The sequence below is a fragment of the Typopeltis vanoorti genome, chromosome 9 (genome assembly GCF_054136105.1).
Source record: "Typopeltis vanoorti isolate ZY-2024b chromosome 9, IOZ_Tvanoo_1.0, whole genome shotgun sequence".
NCBI lineage: Eukaryota > Metazoa > Arthropoda > Arachnida > Uropygi > Thelyphonidae > Typopeltis > Typopeltis vanoorti.
This window is the reverse complement of record NC_143557.1, coordinates 43,881,963-43,904,027: the sequence shown is the minus strand read 5'-3', so window position 1 is coordinate 43,904,027 and position 22,065 is coordinate 43,881,963. Positions and strand designations below refer to the sequence as shown.

Genomic DNA, 22,065 nt, shown 5'->3' with positions numbered 1-22,065 from the left:
TTGATTCCTATCCGTGATATGAGGAACATTTATCTGGTCTCTTTTGACTAAAGGTGAGTTAGCCGGGCTCATATGGAGGTAGGGTTTTTTTTTTCACCCAGAAACTCGGGTTTTTCATCCCCCAGAACAGGCAAACTGGTCCCGTGAACATACACGGATTACAGTCATGAATATATCCTAGCCATATGCTGGTTCCTGAGCCTGGATAAAAAAATTGGGGGTTGGGGAAAGCAATGGTGAACTACCCTGTTAAAATCTCACCTGGAATACCTTGTGGGAAATGCGTACAAAGTCACCTACGGTTGGAAATGAATGAAAGGGAAAATCAGTTAATAAAAGATCTATGAATATATGATACTATGACAATATTACATTCTAATAATAATCAAACTACTAAGTTGCGATAATGAAATAGTAGCATTAAAATATGACTAATAAATTAAATAAAAAGTAGTTCTACCTGTTGAACTAATTGGCCTTGACCTGCACTTTGAAGGAATTCAATTACAGCAGTTATTGAAAGATCATCAACATAGTGATTGGATGCAACCTCATTACACCACTTCCTCAAATCTGGACCACAGATAGATTTCAGTGCTCCCTTTAAAAAAATAATATAAATAAAATAAAATGAGACTGCGTGTGTATCTTTAGACATAATCTGAACATTTGAAAGCAGCTGTACATATTAGTAAACCTTATTATATTTTACTAATATGTACAGAATTTGATATAGATTAATAATGCACAGAATTTTACACAGGATAGAAATATTAAGTGACAAAATGGAACACCTTATTTTAACACATCACATCTTCTATGCCAAGTTATATCACCGTTTCATTCAAACACTTAAAGCCAAAGAACTGAAAAAACTGTGTAACTGTGTACGTTAAATGTATGCTGCAAACTGGCATGGGTTAGATCTAAACTAGCTGTTCACTGCTTAACTGTTGCTGTTTAATCATGCATTTCATATCCTATATCTGAAGAATGATAATATATGGCTGTATAATGATGCAAAATCTATGTCAAAGTCTATGCTTAATGCAAACGTAGCTTGATAAACTCGTCAGATTGTAAAGTTGAACTCAATGAAAAAAGGTATCCATTTAAATCTGAATGTAATCGATATATATCAGTTGGGATTCCAAGCACTGGAATGAATAAAACAATAAAGCCAGTCATCACAAAGAGTTTATTCATAACCATACCTTATCTAGCTTATTATGGAGCAGGAAATGAGAGGATCCCTTTAGTCACTTATACTTAAATACCTACCATATCTTTCCTTGAACACATTCATTACATGTAATGATCCACTCCACAGAAGCAGTATCTGCTGTGAGAGAAATATGAATCTCAGTATGTGGAGGAGATGAAGCATCCACATCTCCTCCACAGCTTCCAATTAAAATCCTTATCGTTTGGTAAGAAAATTCCTTTGCACACCAAAATCAAAGAATGGCTAAAAATTATAACTAAATATCATGTTATAAGTAAAATATATAAATATAACCATCAACTCAAAGCTCTCGTAAGTATCAGGCAGGTACATCCAAGAAAGGACATGTAATGTGTGTGTGTGTGTGTGTGGCAATGAACAGTTTATGGTGGAAGTTATTCATGTTGTACAGAAGGTATATGCTTAAAATGCAGCTTATCTAAAGTATTAAAAGGTTCTCTGGATGAGAAAGCCTTGTAACAAATTTTTTCCTTGGTCACAAAATAAATCATACATGACAAGAAATTATATTCTTGTTTTTATCCTTTACCAATGTTTGAGCAGACAAAAGTTTTCACATGAAGCATCACATGAAAATCTGAATATGATGACAAACCATTTTGCTACTTATACAAGAAAAATATGACTCTGGCATTGATTAAGTTCTCATTATATCTCCAGGGAGTTAGTTTTCACTTATGAGATCACAACAAAAGTCCAAACTGGCCTGAGTAGGGATCCTTCACATAATGCGTGGAATAGCCTCCATATCAGATTGTCCACTTGTGAAGATACTTTGCATACAAATTTTTGTTTGCTCACATTTTGGTAAAGAATATAAAGAATAAAATTTTTCAAATATAATTTAATAATAAAAATGCTTCAAAATCTCCAAAATATGGTTTATATTACTGTATGATATTTCTTGTTATATGGATTAAGTTAAAAAAAAAAAAGTAGTAGTTTTTTTTTTCTCTCTAACTGGACAAAGAACATCCAAAAAATTTGATCCACATTTGTGTAACGACTGTGGTAAGAAAAGAAAAAGCAGATTATGAAAGAACATTAGCCATGCAGGCTAAAGAGAATACCAAGCAGTTTTTTCGATATGTTGCAAATAAAAGAAAAAATGTATATGGCTGAATGATTTTAAAGAATGCCGATGGTAAGGAGGTAACTGAATCAGTTGATATAGTGGAATTACTGAGTGAGCACTTTATAAGAGTATATCATCCAGGCGGTGACATTGCAGGAATGAATGAACTAATAGCTTATATAGGAATTGTGGTGAATGAAGTGGAGATGAATAATCTATTACAAAACCTCAATGTCAATACATCTGTGGGGTTGGATGGTATACCAGCTCGTGTGTTGTACGTGAAGTGGCTAAGGAATTGTCAGTGCCCTTGACCATTTTGTTTAATTTGAGTCTCGGGTCTGGGTTAGTCCCGAAAAGGTGGAAAGATGGGAAAATAGTTCCACTGCATAAAGGAGGTTCAAAGACTGCTGTTTTAAATAACTGACCAATTAGCATATCAGGAATCGTTGTCGAGGTCTTGGAGAAATTAGTCAAGAGAAAAATACAGGATTGGATAGATGAAAATGGGATACTGTATGGGGGACAGCATAGTTTTGTGAAGGGTAGATCATGCCTCAGTAACTTTCTCACATTTTATATCACAGTGACAGCTGAACTGGATAAGGGTAATGGATTTATATAGTGATTCTACTAGACCTTGCTAAGGCCTTTGACAGGATACCACATGGAATTCTAATTAGTAAACTGCAGCATATGGGGATGGATATAGGGTTGGTGAGATGGATAGGAGGGTGGCTGATGGAGAGATATCAGAGAGTGGTTTATTCAGGAGTAGAGTCCAAAAGATGGCCCGTGACTAGTGGTGTGCTGCAGGGTTCTGTTCTTGTACCACTACTGTTCAATTCGTTCATTAATGATATAGGAAAGGATCTGAGAGGAAGTGTTCATTTGTTCGCTCACGATGCAAAGTTAGGTAAAGCAATAGTGAGTGCACAGGATGTCAAAATTTTGCAGGATGATTTGGATAGTTTGGAGGATTGAGCTAAGGAGAATGGATCTCAATTTAATGTGGCAAAATGTAAGGTTATGCATTTTGGGGTGAAAAGATTAGCAGCAGTATACCACATTGGTGGAACTGTACTCCAAGAGATTGATGAGGCCAGGGACTTGGGAGTGTTGGTGGATAGGGAGTTGAAGTATAGGGGAGCACATCACAAAAGTGGCTAAATCAGTTCATCAAATCACTTGGTTGCTGAAAACTACTTTAACAAGCAGAGACAAACAGGTTATTGTTCCTCTGTATCGAGCCTTGATAAGACCTCATCTAGACTACTGTGCCCAGATATGGGCACCAGGGTTTCTTCTTGATGGGGAGGAGGTGGAGAGGATACAGAGACGAGTGACCAAGATGATAGCAGGTCTATGGAATGAACCTTATGAAAACAGATTGAAGATTTGTGGGTTGCAGAAATTGCTTGATAGGCGGAAAAGGGGTGATATGATTGAGACAAATTACTGAAGGGTTTCTATAAGATTACAGAATATATTTTTGAGAATAGGACTGGTGATGGGAGGACTAGGGGCCATACATGGAAGCTGGGCAAAAGTGTGGTTAACAAGGGTGTTAGAGCTAGGTTTTTTACTTGGTGAATGAGTGGAATAAGCTGCCAGAGTCTGTTGTGGGTGCCATGACTGTGAATGAGTTCAATGCGACGTATGACAGATACGGAGTGAATGTCGAATAGTTGTTCTTGACATGATGTTAGGGCCTCCTTCGATGAGTCTGTCTACTCCTTGGATTTGCCTGTAATAATAATAATAATTTCATGGGCTTGAAAAAATATATGTAAACACTATAAAACTAGCTAAACAAAAGTCATGGTCAAACTTTGGTAAGAACATAGAAAATAAATATCAAGAAGGTTGCAAGGTATTCTGGAGGCTGTTGAAGAAACTCAGAAATGGAGGAAAGAGTACTCTAAAAGGAATTAGAGATGATGAAGGTGACATGACTACTGGAGAAAAAGATATCCTTGATGAAGTAATTGAAAAAAATTGCTAAAATTGAAACAATCAGTGACAGCACAATGGTAAAAAAATGCTGACCAGGGATGCAATCAGGAATAAATATCCATACTTGAAGTAGACAAAGCCATCAAAAGCCTGAATGTAGAAAGGCAACTAAAGTAGATGACATTCGAACAGAAATGCTCAAGTATGAGGGTATAAAGTTCTTAGAGTGGCTGCACTGCATAGTTCAGAAGATATGGACAGAGGGACGAATATATATATAAAGGGAAATTAAACTGAATGTGAGAATTACAGAGGCATTTCTCTACTGAGTGTTCCCAGTAAGATTTATGCAAGTCTATTTGAGAAATGGTTGAGAAGGATTGGGGAAGGGAAGCATGGAAGCGAGGGAGGTGCTTAAGGGTCAAAGCTGTATAACTGAGAGGAGACCTCCACATACCCTTTAAAGGAATGTGGAGAACCGACCAGCACTTCTGACCTAATGTCCAATCCTCACCTTCTCGTGATGCACCCTGGATACTGAATGAACGAGGATGGGCTGGCAATTTGAGATTTAGACGAGCAAATTGTATTCTTATTGGCTTAAACCACAATATTAAATGATGGTACAGCATGATAGCATTTCATGCCCACTGGGGAGTCACCCGGTTAAGCAAGGCACCCGTTGTTTTTGCCAGGGAACCAGGGTGAACAGCGAAAAGTCAGCTACTGGAAGAAATCCTAAAACACACCTTAATCAATATCACCAGAAATGAAGATCGGTACTATCAACATAAGAAGCCTGAGTGGCAAATGGAGCTAGCTGAGGAATTAGTTAAGAACCAGATCGACATAACAGGGGTGACTGAAACAAAAATGACCAAAACTGGTGAGCTCTTTCTGAGCAATAAATACAAAATGTTATATTCAGGCAATGACAATCAAGGAAAAGAAGGAGTAGCCATAGTATTCAACACTAAATACGAGGCTAATATTCTTGAATGACAGACAATTTCAAGTACAGTGATGTGAGCAAATATCAGAATAGGGAACTGGACAATGAGACTTATTTGTACCTATGGTCCCACAGAAGGCTCTCCTAAGGTAGAAGTGGAGGTATTTTTTGAGGCTTTAGAAAAAGCAACTGACACAATGAAAAATGAAAAGTAGGTCCTTGTTGGGGATCTAAATAGCAGAGTAGGAAATGATTGTCAGACATACAAAAATATTTTGGGAAAATTTGGAGAAAACAGCAAAACTAATAATAATGGCAAATATTTGTTATATTTCTGCTCAGGACATGGACTGGTTATTACTAATACCATGTTCCAACATAAAAATGTGCACAAATTCACATGGAGAGAACAGGCAAGGAATAAGAAAAGTCTCATTGACTATGTTATTGTTGATAGTGATGTTTTTTCTCTGGTGCAGGACACTAGAGTGTACAGAGGATTTGAAATTGGAAGTGATCACCATTTAGTCTTAAGCAGGATAAAATTTAATTTTATACTGAAAAGAAGAACACGTGAGAAAGTTTTAAAACAAATAAAAGTTGAGAAGCTCTCAGATGTGAACTGTAGACTAAAATATACAAACATTATTCCAGAAAAAATGAAAGAGTTTGAGAACAGGAATCAAACCTTGGAGAGTCAGTGGCAAGCTCTGAAGAAAACATTGATTGATTCTGCCAGTGATGTTTTTTCGCTTTTTTACATTTGTCTCTGTATTCTCTAAGAGCACAAGCTGACTTATTTGCCAGGATCTTCTGATGTGCTTTCTTCTTTTCCTTTACTGCCTCTTTAACTTTCTGTGTCCACCATGGAGTTCTAATTTTTCTATTCTGCAATCATAGAAAAATCTCTGGACCTTTTATCTGCAGATTTGCAGATAAAAGGCCCACGAGGAAGACCAAGATATAGGTGGATTTATGCAGTAAAAAGTGCCTTAGAAGATAGAAATATAAGATCTGATAAAGTTGAAGTCTTGACAGGTAAAAGATTGATTTGGAGGAAAATTTTAGATAGGAAGTTAATAATGATGTAAGTTTTTCATGTAGTACTATCAAATTCTGTGGATACATATCAGGAGTTTGATGATGATGAAAAAATATATGCGTACCCATTCTATTTAACAGCTATTATATTGTCTAGTGTGACATCTAGTGGGTTCGGTATGCTCCCAGCATGCACACAAACTCAAGTATATATACTGTATATTGCAAACAAACAGTATAAAATTTTATTCATTTGGAGTTGAAAAAAAAAAAGAACGAATGAAGAAATAAATATATAACACACCCAAAAATAAGTGAAAGATGCTGAAGTCCTAAAAGGGATGATCTCTATATGGGCATAGGTCTGCAGACTGTGTTGGCTATCGAGTGAAAGATAATGTTTCTCAAATTTGGAGAAGTTCAAACAACATCGTTTATTGAGGTTAGGTTGGTTTTTCAAATCTACTATTGATTCAAAAAAAAAGACTGTAATCAGTGATGTAGTCCTTACAGTGTGACACATAACACTTTTCCCATTTGATTCTGTGCAGAGTGTAAGGCATGGTCAGATAGGCTTCACTGACCAGAACTGTATTGGTGAAGATGTTTTTCAAGACATTGCAGATATTCAAGACTCTCCACAATATGTCCAACTGTATACTGAGAGGAGAGGGAGCTAGTCTTTAGGAGAACAGATGAGAGCAGCCAGCTTCATATGATTGAAAGCAGTACAGTGCTTTATCTTTTTATTAAAGTTCTGGCTATTTTTTTTTATGTTACCCAAGACATAGACAAATGATGTGATGGAACTGTTCTAGAAAAGAAAGACTGTTACCTTGTTTTCTTTCAGTGTACTACTGGATTTTGGGTGTTGAGCTGGATGTGGAGTAATGAGTAATATGCCTGAGGCATTTGGTCAAATGGATAACATATCACCAGTGTAGATTAGCTAGATAAAGGTTTGAGAAAGATGTTGGAAGTTTTTTTCACTTGGTTAGACTATAATAAATTTAGTTTAATCCTTTATCCAAGTGTAAGCAAACAAAGTTTGCACCTGAAGTATCTTCAGCACTGAGGCAACTCGTGGTAAAGGAGGACCAATCTCCCATCACTCCTTGTCTCAGTATGCAAAGTATCATAATGTCTCAGTATCATAATGCAAAGCACATCTCCTTGCGGACATGTATAATGCTATGCATTAAGGGAGGTGGCCACTACCCAGACCGGTTTCGACCTTTATTGAGGTCTCATCAGTGGGAGCCAGACCCAGAAGTGATGATAGTATAGATATATTTACCTATACGAGTTGCCAAAATGTGTACCACCTTATTATTAAATTACTCTGGATTTAGAGAAAGATGTTGAAAGTTTTTTTCACTTGGTTAGACTATAATAAATTTAGTTTAATCCTTTATCCAAGTGTAACCAAACAAAGTTTGTGCCTGAAGTATCTTCAGGACTGAGCCAATTCGTGGTAAAGGTAGATCAAGCTCCCATCACTCCTTATCTCAGTATCTCCCATAATGCACAGCAAGGAGATGTGTCTTCCCAAACGAAAACAATTGATATGGATGGCAAAACTGAAAAGATTAGTAATGATTATTGTTTACAGACTTTTTTTTTTGGGAATCAGTAGTAGATCTGAAAAACTATTGTAATGTAACCAATAAATGGCTGTTTTGTTTGAGGCATTTAGAAGAAATGTTTGAGTACAATCTGAATAGGCTGAATCTAAGCTGACAATTGCATATTTAAAGGTTATAGTTTCATGTGTTTATTTCTTATTTTTTTGACATTCTTCATGAGCAGATTTACCAAATATGTCAGAAAGAATGTTCAAATTTTGAGTTAACAACAGAAAACAGCTCTTTTTTGAAGTGTGCTAACGAATACACTCAGACATCTGTAGGACAGATTTGCAGGCAGGAATTGGATTTTTTAAACTATTTAAGGTTAGCAGTTAAGTCCCCATTAATGGTATTTCCACTTATCTCTTTTGCTAATGAATGAAGCTGTAAAATGAACATGCTACTATGAGACGCTACTTACAGAACTTCAGAATATGATCAACTAATTCCCAGAATAAAGCATTAAAAAATATTACTTAAATATATTACTTCATAGCCCCTGAATTAAATAATCTGAAAATTTACCCTTCCACCTCAGATATATGGATTACCCAAATGCATAAATCCAAAACTAACTTCATCCTACAGAACATGCTGCTAATGGCTTGAATTATTTAAATTGTTAATTTCATAAATATTTACTTGTTGTTTTTTTTGTAGCATATAAAAAAGTAGAGATTTACCTAGTAGGTACATCTTGAATTAATTTTATACAGCTGAAATTTAATTTTGAGCATGCATGAGATTAAAATGTGCTACTATTTGTCTATACACTTCTATTAAATATGACATTGACAGAATTATTGCTAACTACAACATGTGAATAAAGCATGCAGTTCTTACAATTTCAGTATCATTACACCTGGATTGCTGCTATTGTCTAGAAACATTTTGTGAATGTGTGAAATGTGTATATTTGATATTTTTCGAAGGACACTATTAATATTCAGACATCAATATCAAATTTAATACCAGTAGCATAATTTTCCATAGTATTCAAATTCCTTGGAGTTTGTGGTAACATACTTATTTAGGTTTTCGATACTTATCAGTATCAGGACTGATATCAAATCAATTTCCTATTTTAGGTATTTTTGTTTTCAGTTTTTTTTTTTATAGTTGGGGTGCTTAAGGGTCAAAGCTGTATAATTGAGAGGAGACCTCCACATAGCCTTTAAAGGAATGCAGAGAACCGACCAGGGCTTCTGACCTAATGTCCAATCCTCATCTTTTTTCGTGCTGCACCCTGTTGGGCATCTACCTGGATACTGAATGAACGAGGATGGACTGGCAATTTGGGATTTAGCTGACCAAATTGTAATTCTTATTGGTTAAAACAAATTACAAAATGATGGTACAACATGACAAATTTCATACCGGCTAGGGCGTCGCCCGGTTAAACAACGCCCCCTGTTGTATTCACCAGGGAACCAGAGTGAACAGCGAAAAGTCAGGTACAGGAACAAATCTGAAAAAACATCCCAACTCAACAAAACCAGAGTTAAAGATCGGTACTATCAACATAAGAAGCCTGAATGGCAAAGAAATGGAGCTAGCTGAGGAATTAGATAAGTACCAGATCGACATAATAGGGGTCACTGAAAAAAAAAAAGACAAAATCTGGTGAGATCTTTCTGAGCAATAAATACAAAATGTTATATTCAGGCAATGACAATCAAGGAAAAGAAGGAGTAGCCATAGTATTCAACACAAAATACGAGGCTAATCTTCTTCAATGGCAGGCTGTCTCAAGTAGTGTAATGTGGGCGAATATCAGAATGGGGTATTGGACAATGAGACTTATTTGGGCCTATGGTCGCAGAGAAAGCAACTGGCACGAAAAAGGAAAAGTTAGTCCTTGTTGGGATCTAAGTAGCAGAGTAGGAAATGATTGTCAGACATACAAAAATATATTGGGAAAATTTAGAGAAAAGAGTAAAACTAATAATAATGGCAAATATTTGTTGGATTTCTGCTCAGGACAGTTCAGCAGCTCTCTGATGTGAACTGTAGACTAAAATACACAAAGATTATTGAAGAAAAAATGTAAGAGTTTGAGAACAGGAACCAAACTTTAGAGATTCAGTGGCAAGCCTTGAAGAAAACCTTGATTGATTCAGCCAGAGGCATGTGGTGAGGTTGTCTGCAAGGACAGAAAAATCAAAACTCCATGGTGGACACAGGAAGTTAAAGAGGCAGTGAAGGAAAAGAAGAAAGCATATCAAACGTTCCTGGCAAATAAGTCAGCTTGTGCTCTTAGAGAATACAGAGACAAATGTAAGAAAGCTAAACACTATGTAAAATTAGCTAAACGAAAGTCATGGGAGGACTTTGTCAAGAACATGGATAATAAATATCAAGAAGGTGGAAAAATATTCTGCAGTTTGTTGAAGAAGCTTAGAAATGGAAGAAAGAATACTGTAAAAGGAGTCAGAGATGATAAAGGTGACATGAAAACAGGAGAAAAAGATATCCTTGAAGTATGGAGTAATTACTTCGAGAAATTGCTAAATGAAACAAGCAGCAATAGCACAGTGGTAAAAAAACACTCAACATGCATACAGTCAGGAATACATATCCATACTTCATGTAGAAAAAACCATCAAAGGCTTGAAATGTGCAAAGGCAGCAGGAGTAGATGATATTAGACCATAAATGCTGAAGTATGGTGGTATAAAAGTCTTGCAGTGACTGCACTGCATAGTTCAGAAGGTCTGGACAAAGGGATGAATTCCCGATGATAGAGTAGAGCTCTCACACTACCCATGTATAAAAAGGGAAATAAAACTGAATGCGATAATTACAGAGGTATTTCCCTACTGAGTGTTCCTGGTAAGATATATGGAAGTATACTTGAGAAACGGATGAGAAGAATTGTAGAAGAAAAGCTTGGTGAAGAACAAGCTGGATTCCGGCCAAATAGAGGCCGTCTTGATCAGATCTTCACTTTACGACAAATAGTGGAGAAAGCATGGGAATATAACAAAGTTCTCAATTTTTGAGTTTTGCAGATCTGGAAAAGGCATATGATAAGATGCCAAGAGAGAAGCTATTCAATGCGCTACAGTTATATGGTGTCAATGGAGCATTATATCAAGCAATTCTTAGTCTTTATTTTAGTTTTAAGTCAGCAGTTGGAATTGAAGGAAGTACAGGAAGATGGTTTAATGTCAAATCTGGTGTGAGACAAGGATGTACATTATCCCCTCAGTTATTCATTATCTATATGGATCACATTATGAAGGAAAGTGGTATTAAACATGATATCAAAATTGAAGATGTTAATGTCAGCTCTTTGCTTTATGCGGATGATGTTATACTTCTAAATAAATCCGCTACAAGTCTGCAAGATTCTCTGACTAAATTGAATAGCTGTTGTAATAGATATGGTGTGAAGGTCAGCAATAACAAGACAAAGGCAATGTAAATAGGCAGAAGCATTGAAAATGTCAACTGCATTGTTATTATTATTATTTCGGGCGACTCCAGGAGTCCTTAGACTCATCGAGGAAGGCCCTAAACATCATGTCCACACAACTATGCGATTACATTCTCACAGAATCTATCATACCTTGCCTTGAACTCACTCACTGTCATAGCACCCACAACAGACTCTGGCAGCTTATTCCACTCATTTACCATTCTAAAAGTAAAGAACCCAGCTCTAACACCCCTGCTAACCATACTCTTGCCCAGCTTCCATAGGTGTCCCCTAGTTCTCCCACCACCAGTCCTGATCTCAAAAATATCCTCTGAATTAATCCTATAGAATCCCTTTAGCAATTTGAATGTCTTAATCATATCTCCCCTCCTCCGCCTATCAACTAGTTTCTGCAACCCACAAATCTTCAACCTGTTCTCATATGGTTCATTCCATAGACCTGTTATCATCTTAGTCACTCGCCTCTGGATCCTCTCCACCTCCTCCCCATCAAGAAGGAACCGAGGTGACCAAATCTGGGCACAGTAGTCGAGATGAGGTCTTATCAAGGCTCGGTACAGAGGTACAATAACTTGCTTGTCTCTGCTCGTCGAGGTATTTTTCAACAACCAAGTGAGTTGATGAGCTGATTTAGCTACTTTTACAATGTGCCCCCTAAACTTCATCTCCCTATCCACCAACACTCCCAAGTCCCTGGCCTCATCAATCTCTTGGAGTACAGTTCCACCAATGTGGTATACTGCTGCTAATCTTTTCACCCCAAAATGCATAACCTTACATTTTGTCCATTAAATTGACATCCATTCTCCTTAGCCTAGAACTCCAATCTATCTAAGTCATCCTGCAAGACTTTGACATCTTCTGCATTCACTATTGCCCTACCCAACTTTGCATCATCAGCGAACAATTGTGAACGGAGAACCCGTGTGACAAGTAAAACATTTCAACTACTTGGGCACGAAAAATCATGGGAAGATAACAAAGATCTGTATTTAAGTTTTGTAGATCTGGAAAAGGCATATGACAAGGTGCCAAGAGAGAAGCTATTCAAAATGCTACAGTTATATGGTGTCAAAGGGGCATTATATCAAGCAACACTCAGTCTTTATTTGAGTTGTAAGTCAGCAGTTAGAATTGAAGGAAGTGCAGGAAGATGATTTAATGTTAAATCTGGTGTGAGACAAGGATGTACATTATCCCCTCTGTTATTCATTATCTATATGGATCACATTATGAAGGAAAGTGATATTAAACATGATATCAAAATTGGAGATGTTAATGTCAGCTCTTTGCTTTATGCAGACGATGTTATACTTCTAAATAAATCCACTACAAGTTTGCAAGATTCCCTGACTAAATTGAATAACTGTTGTAATAGATATGGTACAAAGGTCAGCAATAAAAAGACAAAGACAATGAAAATAGGCAGAATCATTGAAAATGTCAACTGCATTGTGAAAGGAGAACCTGTGGAACAAGTAAAACATTTCTCCTACTTAGGCAAGATTTTTAGTTAAGATGGTAAATTAAATATGGAAATAGACAACAGAATCAATAAAGCTGGTATAGTAGGAAGTCAATTGAATAAATTCATATGGAATAAGAGAGAAATTAGTCGGAACACTAAATTAGCTGTATAAAAGACAGTGTTCAAACCAGTTTTAACTTATGGATCTGAGAGCTGGGTCAGAAGTAAAACACTTGACCAAAGACTAGAGACTGCAGAAATGAGAGTCCTGAGAAAGATTAGAGGTGTGAACAGATGGCATCAATGGCAATATCATATGAAAAACGAGGATATTAGGAAAGAACTTGACATTGTCAGCATCCAGGAATGCGTTAAGAGAGCTAATTTCAGGTGGTGTGGTCATTTAAACAGAATGGGCGAAGAAAGATTTGCAAAACATGTGTTCTGTGCCAGGTTGGCAGGAAAACGACCCAGAGGAAGACCAAGATATAGGTGGATTGATATGGTACAAAGTGCCTTAGACGATAGAAATATAAGATCTGATAATCTTGGAGTCTTGACAGGTGACAGACTGATTTGGAGGAAAATTGTAAATAGGAAGTTAGTAATGATGTAAATTTATCATGTAGTACTATTATATCCTGTACACCCCCTTGAGGGTAGATGGCAGGAATTTGATGATGATTGTTTTCAGTTTTAGCTAGTGAAGTGTTTTTAGAGCATAATCTACTAAAGCTAAACTTGTAATTTCTATTAAATATTGTGTTTTTGATGTATTTCTTTCAGATGGCAGATACATCTTGACTCCTTGTAGTAGCACAGTTCATAAACGCACAGAAATAAGCATATGCATAGGTGGTAGTAGAGAGAGAGAGAGAGAGAAGTTTTTATTTATGGAAGAATGGAGATAATAGCTTCCAAATAGGTATAAACAAGTTGTGGTTCAGCCATGCATTTGTAAATTGTTTAATTTTTTTCTGAGCACAATCAAAAATAATATATCAAAATGTCAGTGCTATGGGTAGTTTTTGTTAGGGAAAGATGTATGTTGGGGGGGAACTATTTCGAATGATTTATTGTTATTGGAAAGGACTTTTTTCTTCCTTAAGAAAGTATCCTAGTTTCTCATTGAAATAAAGAGATTATGTGCTGTTTATAAAAAGATTTAAGAACCAAAATGATTTGGTAAACAACTTAAAATTATATAACTCAATAACATTTGAATAAAAAAATCATATTAAACTGATACCATTAACACAAAAATCTAATCAGAAACTTACACCATGTAGACTGTTCCACTTTTTGCATTCAGCCAATTTTTCTTTTACAGCTTCTTTAGCTGATTTTACTGTTCCTTTTACAACTGCACAGTCCTCAAATCTAATTAAAAAAAATCATATTAATTTGTAAATTTTTACAAAAAAAAAACAACTATTAAATAAACTTAGATGTAATTATTTAATAACCTGGAATAAATAACAAAACATGAGTGTACAGTTGCTTCTGTACACTTATCAGTAAACCAGTAAAATAATCAGCTAGAAAATATGTGGAGCAAAAATGATTCTTCTCCTGCTTTATTAAATGGAGGATTCATCAGAGGAGATAGGGAAGGCTAAATCATCAATAACAAATTCTTCAAATTCAGTAATTGCAATCATGCAATGGTTTACCAGATTCATAATTTATGGAAAGTCTAGTGAAAAAATTGGCAGAGGCAAACCCTTCTGCCAAATATTTCACTATTAAATTTTTTTTGGAAGCTGAGCTTCATTTTTTTCTTCTGTTTTCTTTAAATCTGGGTACAAAACTTAAAATGCAAAAACTTACTTTAATTCCAAAATTCAGTTAGTGTCAATAGTATGGTGAACACTTCCAAACTATCAGATTCCAAGAATGTGATGAAGTCCAGTGTTTGTAATCACAGCAGTATGGTCAGTCAGTGCAGAATCATAATAAAGTTAACAGGAAGAAGGTCTACAACATATGTTCCATTAAAATGTCTAGTTACTCGCCTCTAGGTGAACAATACAGGCAAGTACAAAGATTTCGTAAGCATACTAAGAAAGAAAAGTTAATTTATGAAAGAAGCTCACATATCTTACACACTGCTGCTGCAATGCTGATATTATTCCTAATTGTGTAAAGTAGAATATCAAATCCGTCACCGAGCAATGAATTTATTTAAAAGTTAACAATGGCCTTATTAACGGAGCAGAAGCATTATACCAAGAAACAGTTCTTTTTATAAATAATGTTCACATTAAAGAGAACAACACTTTAAAACTCTTAGCCAGAAGCATTTTGAATTAATTTATGGAATTCATTAACTTCAACCAGACAAGCCAATTTTAAATGAAAGCTCAGATTAATTTGGAAATTTATGCGCACAGATGTTGATCAGTACCTGCCCATGTTTGTATGTGATTAAATATAACTTTTTCAGAATTGCTAGTTCTTTACGCTGCAAAAGCAACATCATCATCAATAGAGCTAATAAAGATAATGTCACTGTTCAAATGAATACTACAGAATAAAATCATAAACTCAATGTTTTACTTACAGATAGACATGCTTATAGAGAAATCAGCAGAGATCTACCTCATAGCCAATTAAAATTTCTAGATGAAATAAGTTCAATATACTCCTCCATCAAGTTCACTACTAAACTAATATCTAACAAAGCCTTTCCTTTCAGAAACCTTTCATAATCTGTACCTCTACAGATGATATTTGATTTACTGTTGATCAAAAACCTTCTTTTACTGGCAGATAAATTCATCCTTCATCACACCATCATCCATTACCGATGATAGGTATTATCAAACCTCTAATATACAAAGCTAACTCCATCTGTTTGACTGACTCAAAATAATAATCTCTATGACTGCTAATGAATATACTTGTAAATGAGGTGAATATCCAGAGAATTATCAATAAACATCATCCCTCAAACAGACCGCAAATGGATGTTAAAAAAGTGACCATATGCTACCTTAAAAAAACACTAAAACAAATACCATGGGATCTTCACGAATTTCATCTATGCACAACTATCAAACCACTTTAAAAACTGCTCTCTATTCTACCAGCCACCAAGCAAAAATTATCACTTCTGCCATTGCCTGGTGTTATTACCTTGTTCAGTCAACCTCATTATTTCAGAGATGAGTTGTGTTATTGAAATTAGACTCCAAGATATCATCAAATTCTTTGATTGTGGTAAGACTGTCCTTTACCATGCCAATAACATTAGTCACAGATTCTATGAAATCAAACCAGGGTTCTGAAGTAAAACATATTTAAAATAATTAAAATTAACTCAATTTATATTAATTAAAAGTAAAATACATTTGATGTTTCTTCCTTGAAACATAAAACTCCATAACACCAAGCAAACCTCAACCATTCTGCTGCATGCATATCTCAAAGTTTTGGGAAGTAATTATAATTAAATGTTCATGGTTTACTTTTATTCTTATTTATTTTATTTATTTTTTCATGAATGATTTAAGTGATTTTGTACTGAATTACAAAAACTATTGCTTTCTTCAAATTCTGAGAGTTTGTTTGCTTTTTTACTCAGTTGTGACAAAGACATCAGTAATAAGCAAATGCCATGTGAGGAAGAAATACATAGGAACTAATAACATCTGTATTTTTTGGACATAACACAAAATAAAAATTCCTGTCTAAAAAAATTGGTAATGATAACTGTAAATCATCCTGCATAATAACATCATTCATGCCAAATAAATTTTGATAAAAGTATCATATGTAAGTTAGTAGAAGCCAGAGCCCTGGAGCTCCAGCCCTACTTAGATGGATTTAGGTGTTAAGGAAGAAAGGAAGATAAAAATATCAATCATCAGATGTTAACATTTAATGGAAATATAAAAAAGAAATTTCAAACATTATACCCATTAATTTATGTTGTGATGATTTACTATCATTCTATGCTCCTTGAATTACTGTATTAGCTCAAAGAAGTTCAATATTCATGTGATTAAGATAATTACAATGACAGAAGCAGTTAAACAAGAAAATCAACTTAAACAATTGGCCTTAACATGCATGTGAAGACCAACTCTTGTATATACATATCAGTATGCCGGATATGTATATAGAGGAGTATACAACAAAAAAAAGACTGATTTTTTGCAACTGCCTCATTCAAAACCTTCTTTTTTTGAGCTTAGCCACAAGGAAGGAAGGAGAGGGAAGTAGAGGGGTGAGAATAATATGCAAATATTAAATATACCTTTTTGGCAAAGTATAAAGGGAATGGCTGAGATTCATCTGAGCTTCTTCTAGTAGAGCTTTTTCTTGACATGCTTCCTGAAGAAGTGTTTCAGCAGACTGAAGATCAAGTTGAGCATCAAGCCATGATTTTAAAAAACTTTCTAATTTTGGAAGTGTAGAAAGGAGATCATCTCTATGCATAAATGAAAACAAACAAGTAAGTATATACCATTTAATAATAAATATTCATTTCTAAATTATTATAATGCTCTTTCAACCACTAATAATACTAGTTTAAACATATACCCTTCTTGTTTATAGTTAAAGACTATTTACTGAATAAGTAGAGCATGTACTACCATCCCACTGGAGAGAACAGCTGTACTTTAACCACCACACCAGAGATACTGGTAGGTCTATAGTTACACCTATCAGTCTTTGCACCACTTCTTGTGCGATGGAATTATACATTCTTTCCAATCCTGTGGAACCATCTGTGTTCTGAGGCTCAAATTATATAGCCTGGTCAAAGGAACAGCCAATTCAACTGAACACTCTTTTATTAGCATCTGTGCCGATATCGCTGCCTCTATTGCTGAATTCTTATTCAGTTTATGCAACAGTTCTAGTACTCCCTAATACCTCAGTTTCATCAACCAGCAAGCTCAATGTTGCACACATCAGGTTGGAGATTTTAGCAAAACTGGCACCCATTAGTTGAGTAATCTTTTCTGTGTCTTTCTTTCTTTCTATTACTTGCAATATAATGACAGAATTCTTTTGGGGTTGTCTTTAGCATGCCGAGCCAGTGTCTTTTCATATTCAGACTTAGCTTTAAGTATAATAGATGTAACTCTTCTGGCTGCTTCTTATAATTTTCATAACTGACATCAGTTATGCACACAATATTGTTTCCACATCAACTTTTTCTTAAGAATTAACAAGACTATATATCAATTTCACTCCAATGCTATTTATTTTTTGAACTCCAGAGACATTCTGATATTGTATCAATTAAGTACCTTTTTAAATGCTCCCCATGCACTAGCAATATCCTTCTCATCCAGTACCATAGAAAAGAACCTAGTGTGCACCTCAGTTAGTCATACTTTTTTTCTTTTTAGTTCAGCATACAACTTTTTCTGAATGGAACATCCATATACTTAGGCAATTTCAAGTCAGTACAGCATGATTGCCATCACCAACCAGAGCCAGAACAGTCATGTGTAACTTATAACACTAAAATCAGATATAACACTCTCTGACCTAGAGTTCCTCTGGCCACATGCTGTTTGAGGGAGTTGTCTTGCGAAAGCTCAATAAATTTGCTTCATTCTTTTCATGAGATTTCGCTGCTACCCAATCAATGTTCAGATAATTAAAAGACACTCATGATGATTACTTATTTCACATCCATCTGTTTATTTGGTAATGCATTTCATTTTCACTAGCATCTGATCCATTAGTTCTGTAACAACACCCCACTATGTATTTGATCTTGTTAAACTCAACTTCACCACAGATGGCTTTGAACTCACTGCCACATGGAAAATTGTTACCAGTATTGAAGTGACAGCTTTCTAGTCTAAACAGACTCAAATTATCTGATATCATTATCCCCCCTACACACAATTCTTCTATCGTGTCTATCCTTTCTAAAAATACTATATCCTATACACTCGACACCTGTAACAATAACTATTTTATTATTATTTTATTATATTCAATTTTATTTTAATTTATTTCACTTATTCTTACTTTTAGATTTAACTTTAATTTAACTTTATTTTGTAACCACCCAGTGTATGACAGTTCAAACATGTGGCACAGATCTGCAAAAAGGAACAAAATTCCATTATTCATGCAGCATAAGCACATTCATATGAATGTGCTTATGCTGCATGAATGTGTCAGTGCACAAGCACATTCATATGAATGTGCTTGTGCACTGACGATGATGTGTTAGTTTTAGGTCAAAATATTTGCAATAATAAAATTATAATTATTTATTCTTATGAATACGTGTTTCTGTTAATCTATAAGTTAGTTTTCTCTTTAACAGTGCTGTTATCCAATGATATGACTTAACCACCTTACCAATGTGACTCATAAACTCCTCTAACTTTGCAGACTACTTCCAACAAATGTTATATTAATATAACATCCTAACCAATAATATTACCTGCCCAACATGCATAAATTTACTTGGCAAGACAGAAATGATGTTCACTGTCATTTACCAACCTAGAAAAATCCACCTGCAGGAATTCTGAATCAGTTTTATTCCTTACTGCTCTACCTGGCTAAGCATGATCAGCTGTAACTGAATATACCACTTAAATCTGCCCACAATATCATTAATACAGACACTAAACAATGATGACTGAAACACACATACACAAAAAATTAGTAAGAACTATCAACACATATTACACTTTGAATCCTAACAAATCCCTGTAAGGCAATGAGAATTCAAAAAAGGCAAAACAATGACAATGAATTTCAAAATGATATGGGCCACATGCTAGTATATTATGGTACAGCAGATAGCAAGATATTTGATTTTAAAAAAATATTGCTTATGACAAAAAAATAATTATACTTTCCCAAATTTTAAGTAAGGAGAGGAAGTCATGATTCAATTTTTGAGTGATGCAATAATGTGCTCCAGCACTCTTCAAATTTGAAGTGGTACTGATGAAGTAGATAAATGCTCGACCAGAAGATTCTGGTTAGTGTTGGCTCCATGATGTGCTTAGAGTTTTGGCAAGAGGAACTCTAAGCACATCATGGTGAAACAATCATAAACAAAGGGTAGTTATCAAACTGACCATGATATGAACAGTCTGTAAAGACAAGTTTTAAACTTCAGTCACAAAATCTGTTTTTATTTTATTTTATTTATTTATTACTATAAATAAAAGTGCAGGAATTGCCAATTTAAAAGCTTAAAAGTTGAGATAAAACTGAAGACTCTTTTTGTTATAACAAAAAGAGTCTTCAGTTTTTTGATGGCATCCTTCTCTAGACTGATAACTTTATCAAAGAGAGGATACAGTTTGTTAATCTATTACTGTAATTATGTGGTTTGTTGGCATAGAAGTGATATTTTTCTGTTGAAATAAGAGGTATGTATAATTACAGTTGCTCTTCCTTTGTCACCATTGATAATAGTTAAATAGTTATTGCATCTTAGAGATTTTAATTTTTTTTTGGTGAGGAAAAGGGGGGGGGGGGGGGGGATTATTGCCAAATGAATCCCTGGGGAGTGAAAGAAAGATTGTATTGGAGTGAGAAGATATTGATCATCCACTTATATATATATATATATGTGTGTGTGTGTGTGTGTGAGTTGATTTGAGCTGCTATCTGAAGTAAAATTTTTGTCTGAGACAGTGTTTGTGTTTATTAAACGAACAGTCAAGAGAATGTCAGGATATTCAAAACTTTATTTAGCAGTAGTATAAATTAAAGATGCCAAGAAATTATATTCTTGGTTTAATCATTTATCCAATTGTAATCGAATATAAATTTGCAAGTGACATAACATCATGACTGGGCTACTTGTATATAGAGGCTAATGACTTCACATTAACTGCCTTAGTATTGTATAATGTAACACACATATCCTTATGGACATGCATTATGGGAAGCATCGCCACCCAGACTGGTTTTGACCTTTAATGAGGTCTCATCAAATCAGGTTTAAAGCTTATCACACAACCTTTCACTATTGGTTAAGAGAAGGTATTATTTCTCTTCAATCTACTTCATTCCTACCTTTCCTTTTTGTATTATCAGCTTCTACCATAGCAAAAATTTCAGGAAAACAAGTATTAATTAATAAAGAATACAACATTTTTTCCAGATAAGTCTTCTTGATGTTCTGAAATTGGTTATATTGTATTTACTCTTTAAATAACTCAATCACTGCATTATAGAAATCACATCAGATTAGTATTAGACAAGTATTCTAAAATTATTCATTATTTTATTTTATTTTTTAAATTAGATGATTAAAAAAAATTAGTGCATTGACAAGGGAAAGATAACTAGGTTACTTCAGCATGATTGTATAACCTTATCAGCCCAAATACATTATATTTAAGGCAATATTCCAAAAGATTGGTTTAGAATCCTCCTCACCGCTCACAAAAAAAAATAAAATAAAATAAAATAAATAAATAAATAATAAAGGAATATATTTGCTGAGTTACAAACCTCTTTCTTTGTGCAAGAATATGGACCAAATTATTTTTCAAACACTAATTAGCAAGCACACAAAAATCTTTACCTGTTTCTTAGCCAATCTCCTTTCATTTCTGCTACACGTATAGCAAACATAGAACATGCAATATCCCTTTCCATTTCCAGTTTTGTATGTTTTGATTCCATTGCCCATGCCTGTCTTCCTCCATACACTGCTCCTGTATATCCTCCTTCACTTCCTGGTGTCCAGTCAACTAATGGATCATACACGAATGCCTCAAGCAAAGTGAGGAGTGTTTCACGACCTTTTCTTAAAACTTTTAACACATGTTCACAAGAAACACGAAATGTACCCTGAAAATAAATATGTCAAATTCAAATGGCTTCTCCTCTATTAAAAAAGAAAAATAAATAACTTCATAATGAAAATTATACACCTAACATTTTGACATTTATGTTTGGCATCATCATGAGGAGTTTAGACAACTGGAATAAATGGGTTAGTGCTTTATATCTGTGCTTAAACAAAGAGTGAAGCAAACTTATTATTATTTAAACTTTTAGCAACCTTTTTAGCTCAGCCTTTTTTTTTAAGAATAGTAATTTTTACCATTTAAGTTAAAAAAAACAAAACAATACAGCTTATATAATGATTTTAATGGGGAACATAATAACAACAAGTGACTATTTGTAGAAAGCATCAGCAGAGCTCAAGTACTGATATTATTGGACGTAAGACTCATTCTCTGCCTGTAGACAAAGGATCTTTAAATAATAGGAAGTATACAAATTTGGATTCAGAATAC

General features: G+C 34.7%; 1 protein-coding gene across 1 annotated transcript in view; it reads right to left on the bottom strand.

Moving 5' to 3' along the window:
- Positions 1-22,065, bottom strand: part of nonC (serine/threonine-protein kinase Smg1) — a 1,124,353-nt gene that overhangs the window by 441,369 nt on the left and 660,919 nt on the right. The window contains exons 46-49 of the mRNA XM_090398044.1: positions 21,345-21,613; positions 17,070-17,243; positions 14,089-14,188; positions 461-601 (exon numbers count right to left, since the gene is read on the bottom strand). Coding sequence (XP_090254170.1) covers positions 461-601; positions 14,089-14,188; positions 17,070-17,243; positions 21,345-21,613 — 684 coding nt within the window. The remainder of the gene's footprint in view (positions 1-460; positions 602-14,088; positions 14,189-17,069; positions 17,244-21,344; positions 21,614-22,065) is intronic.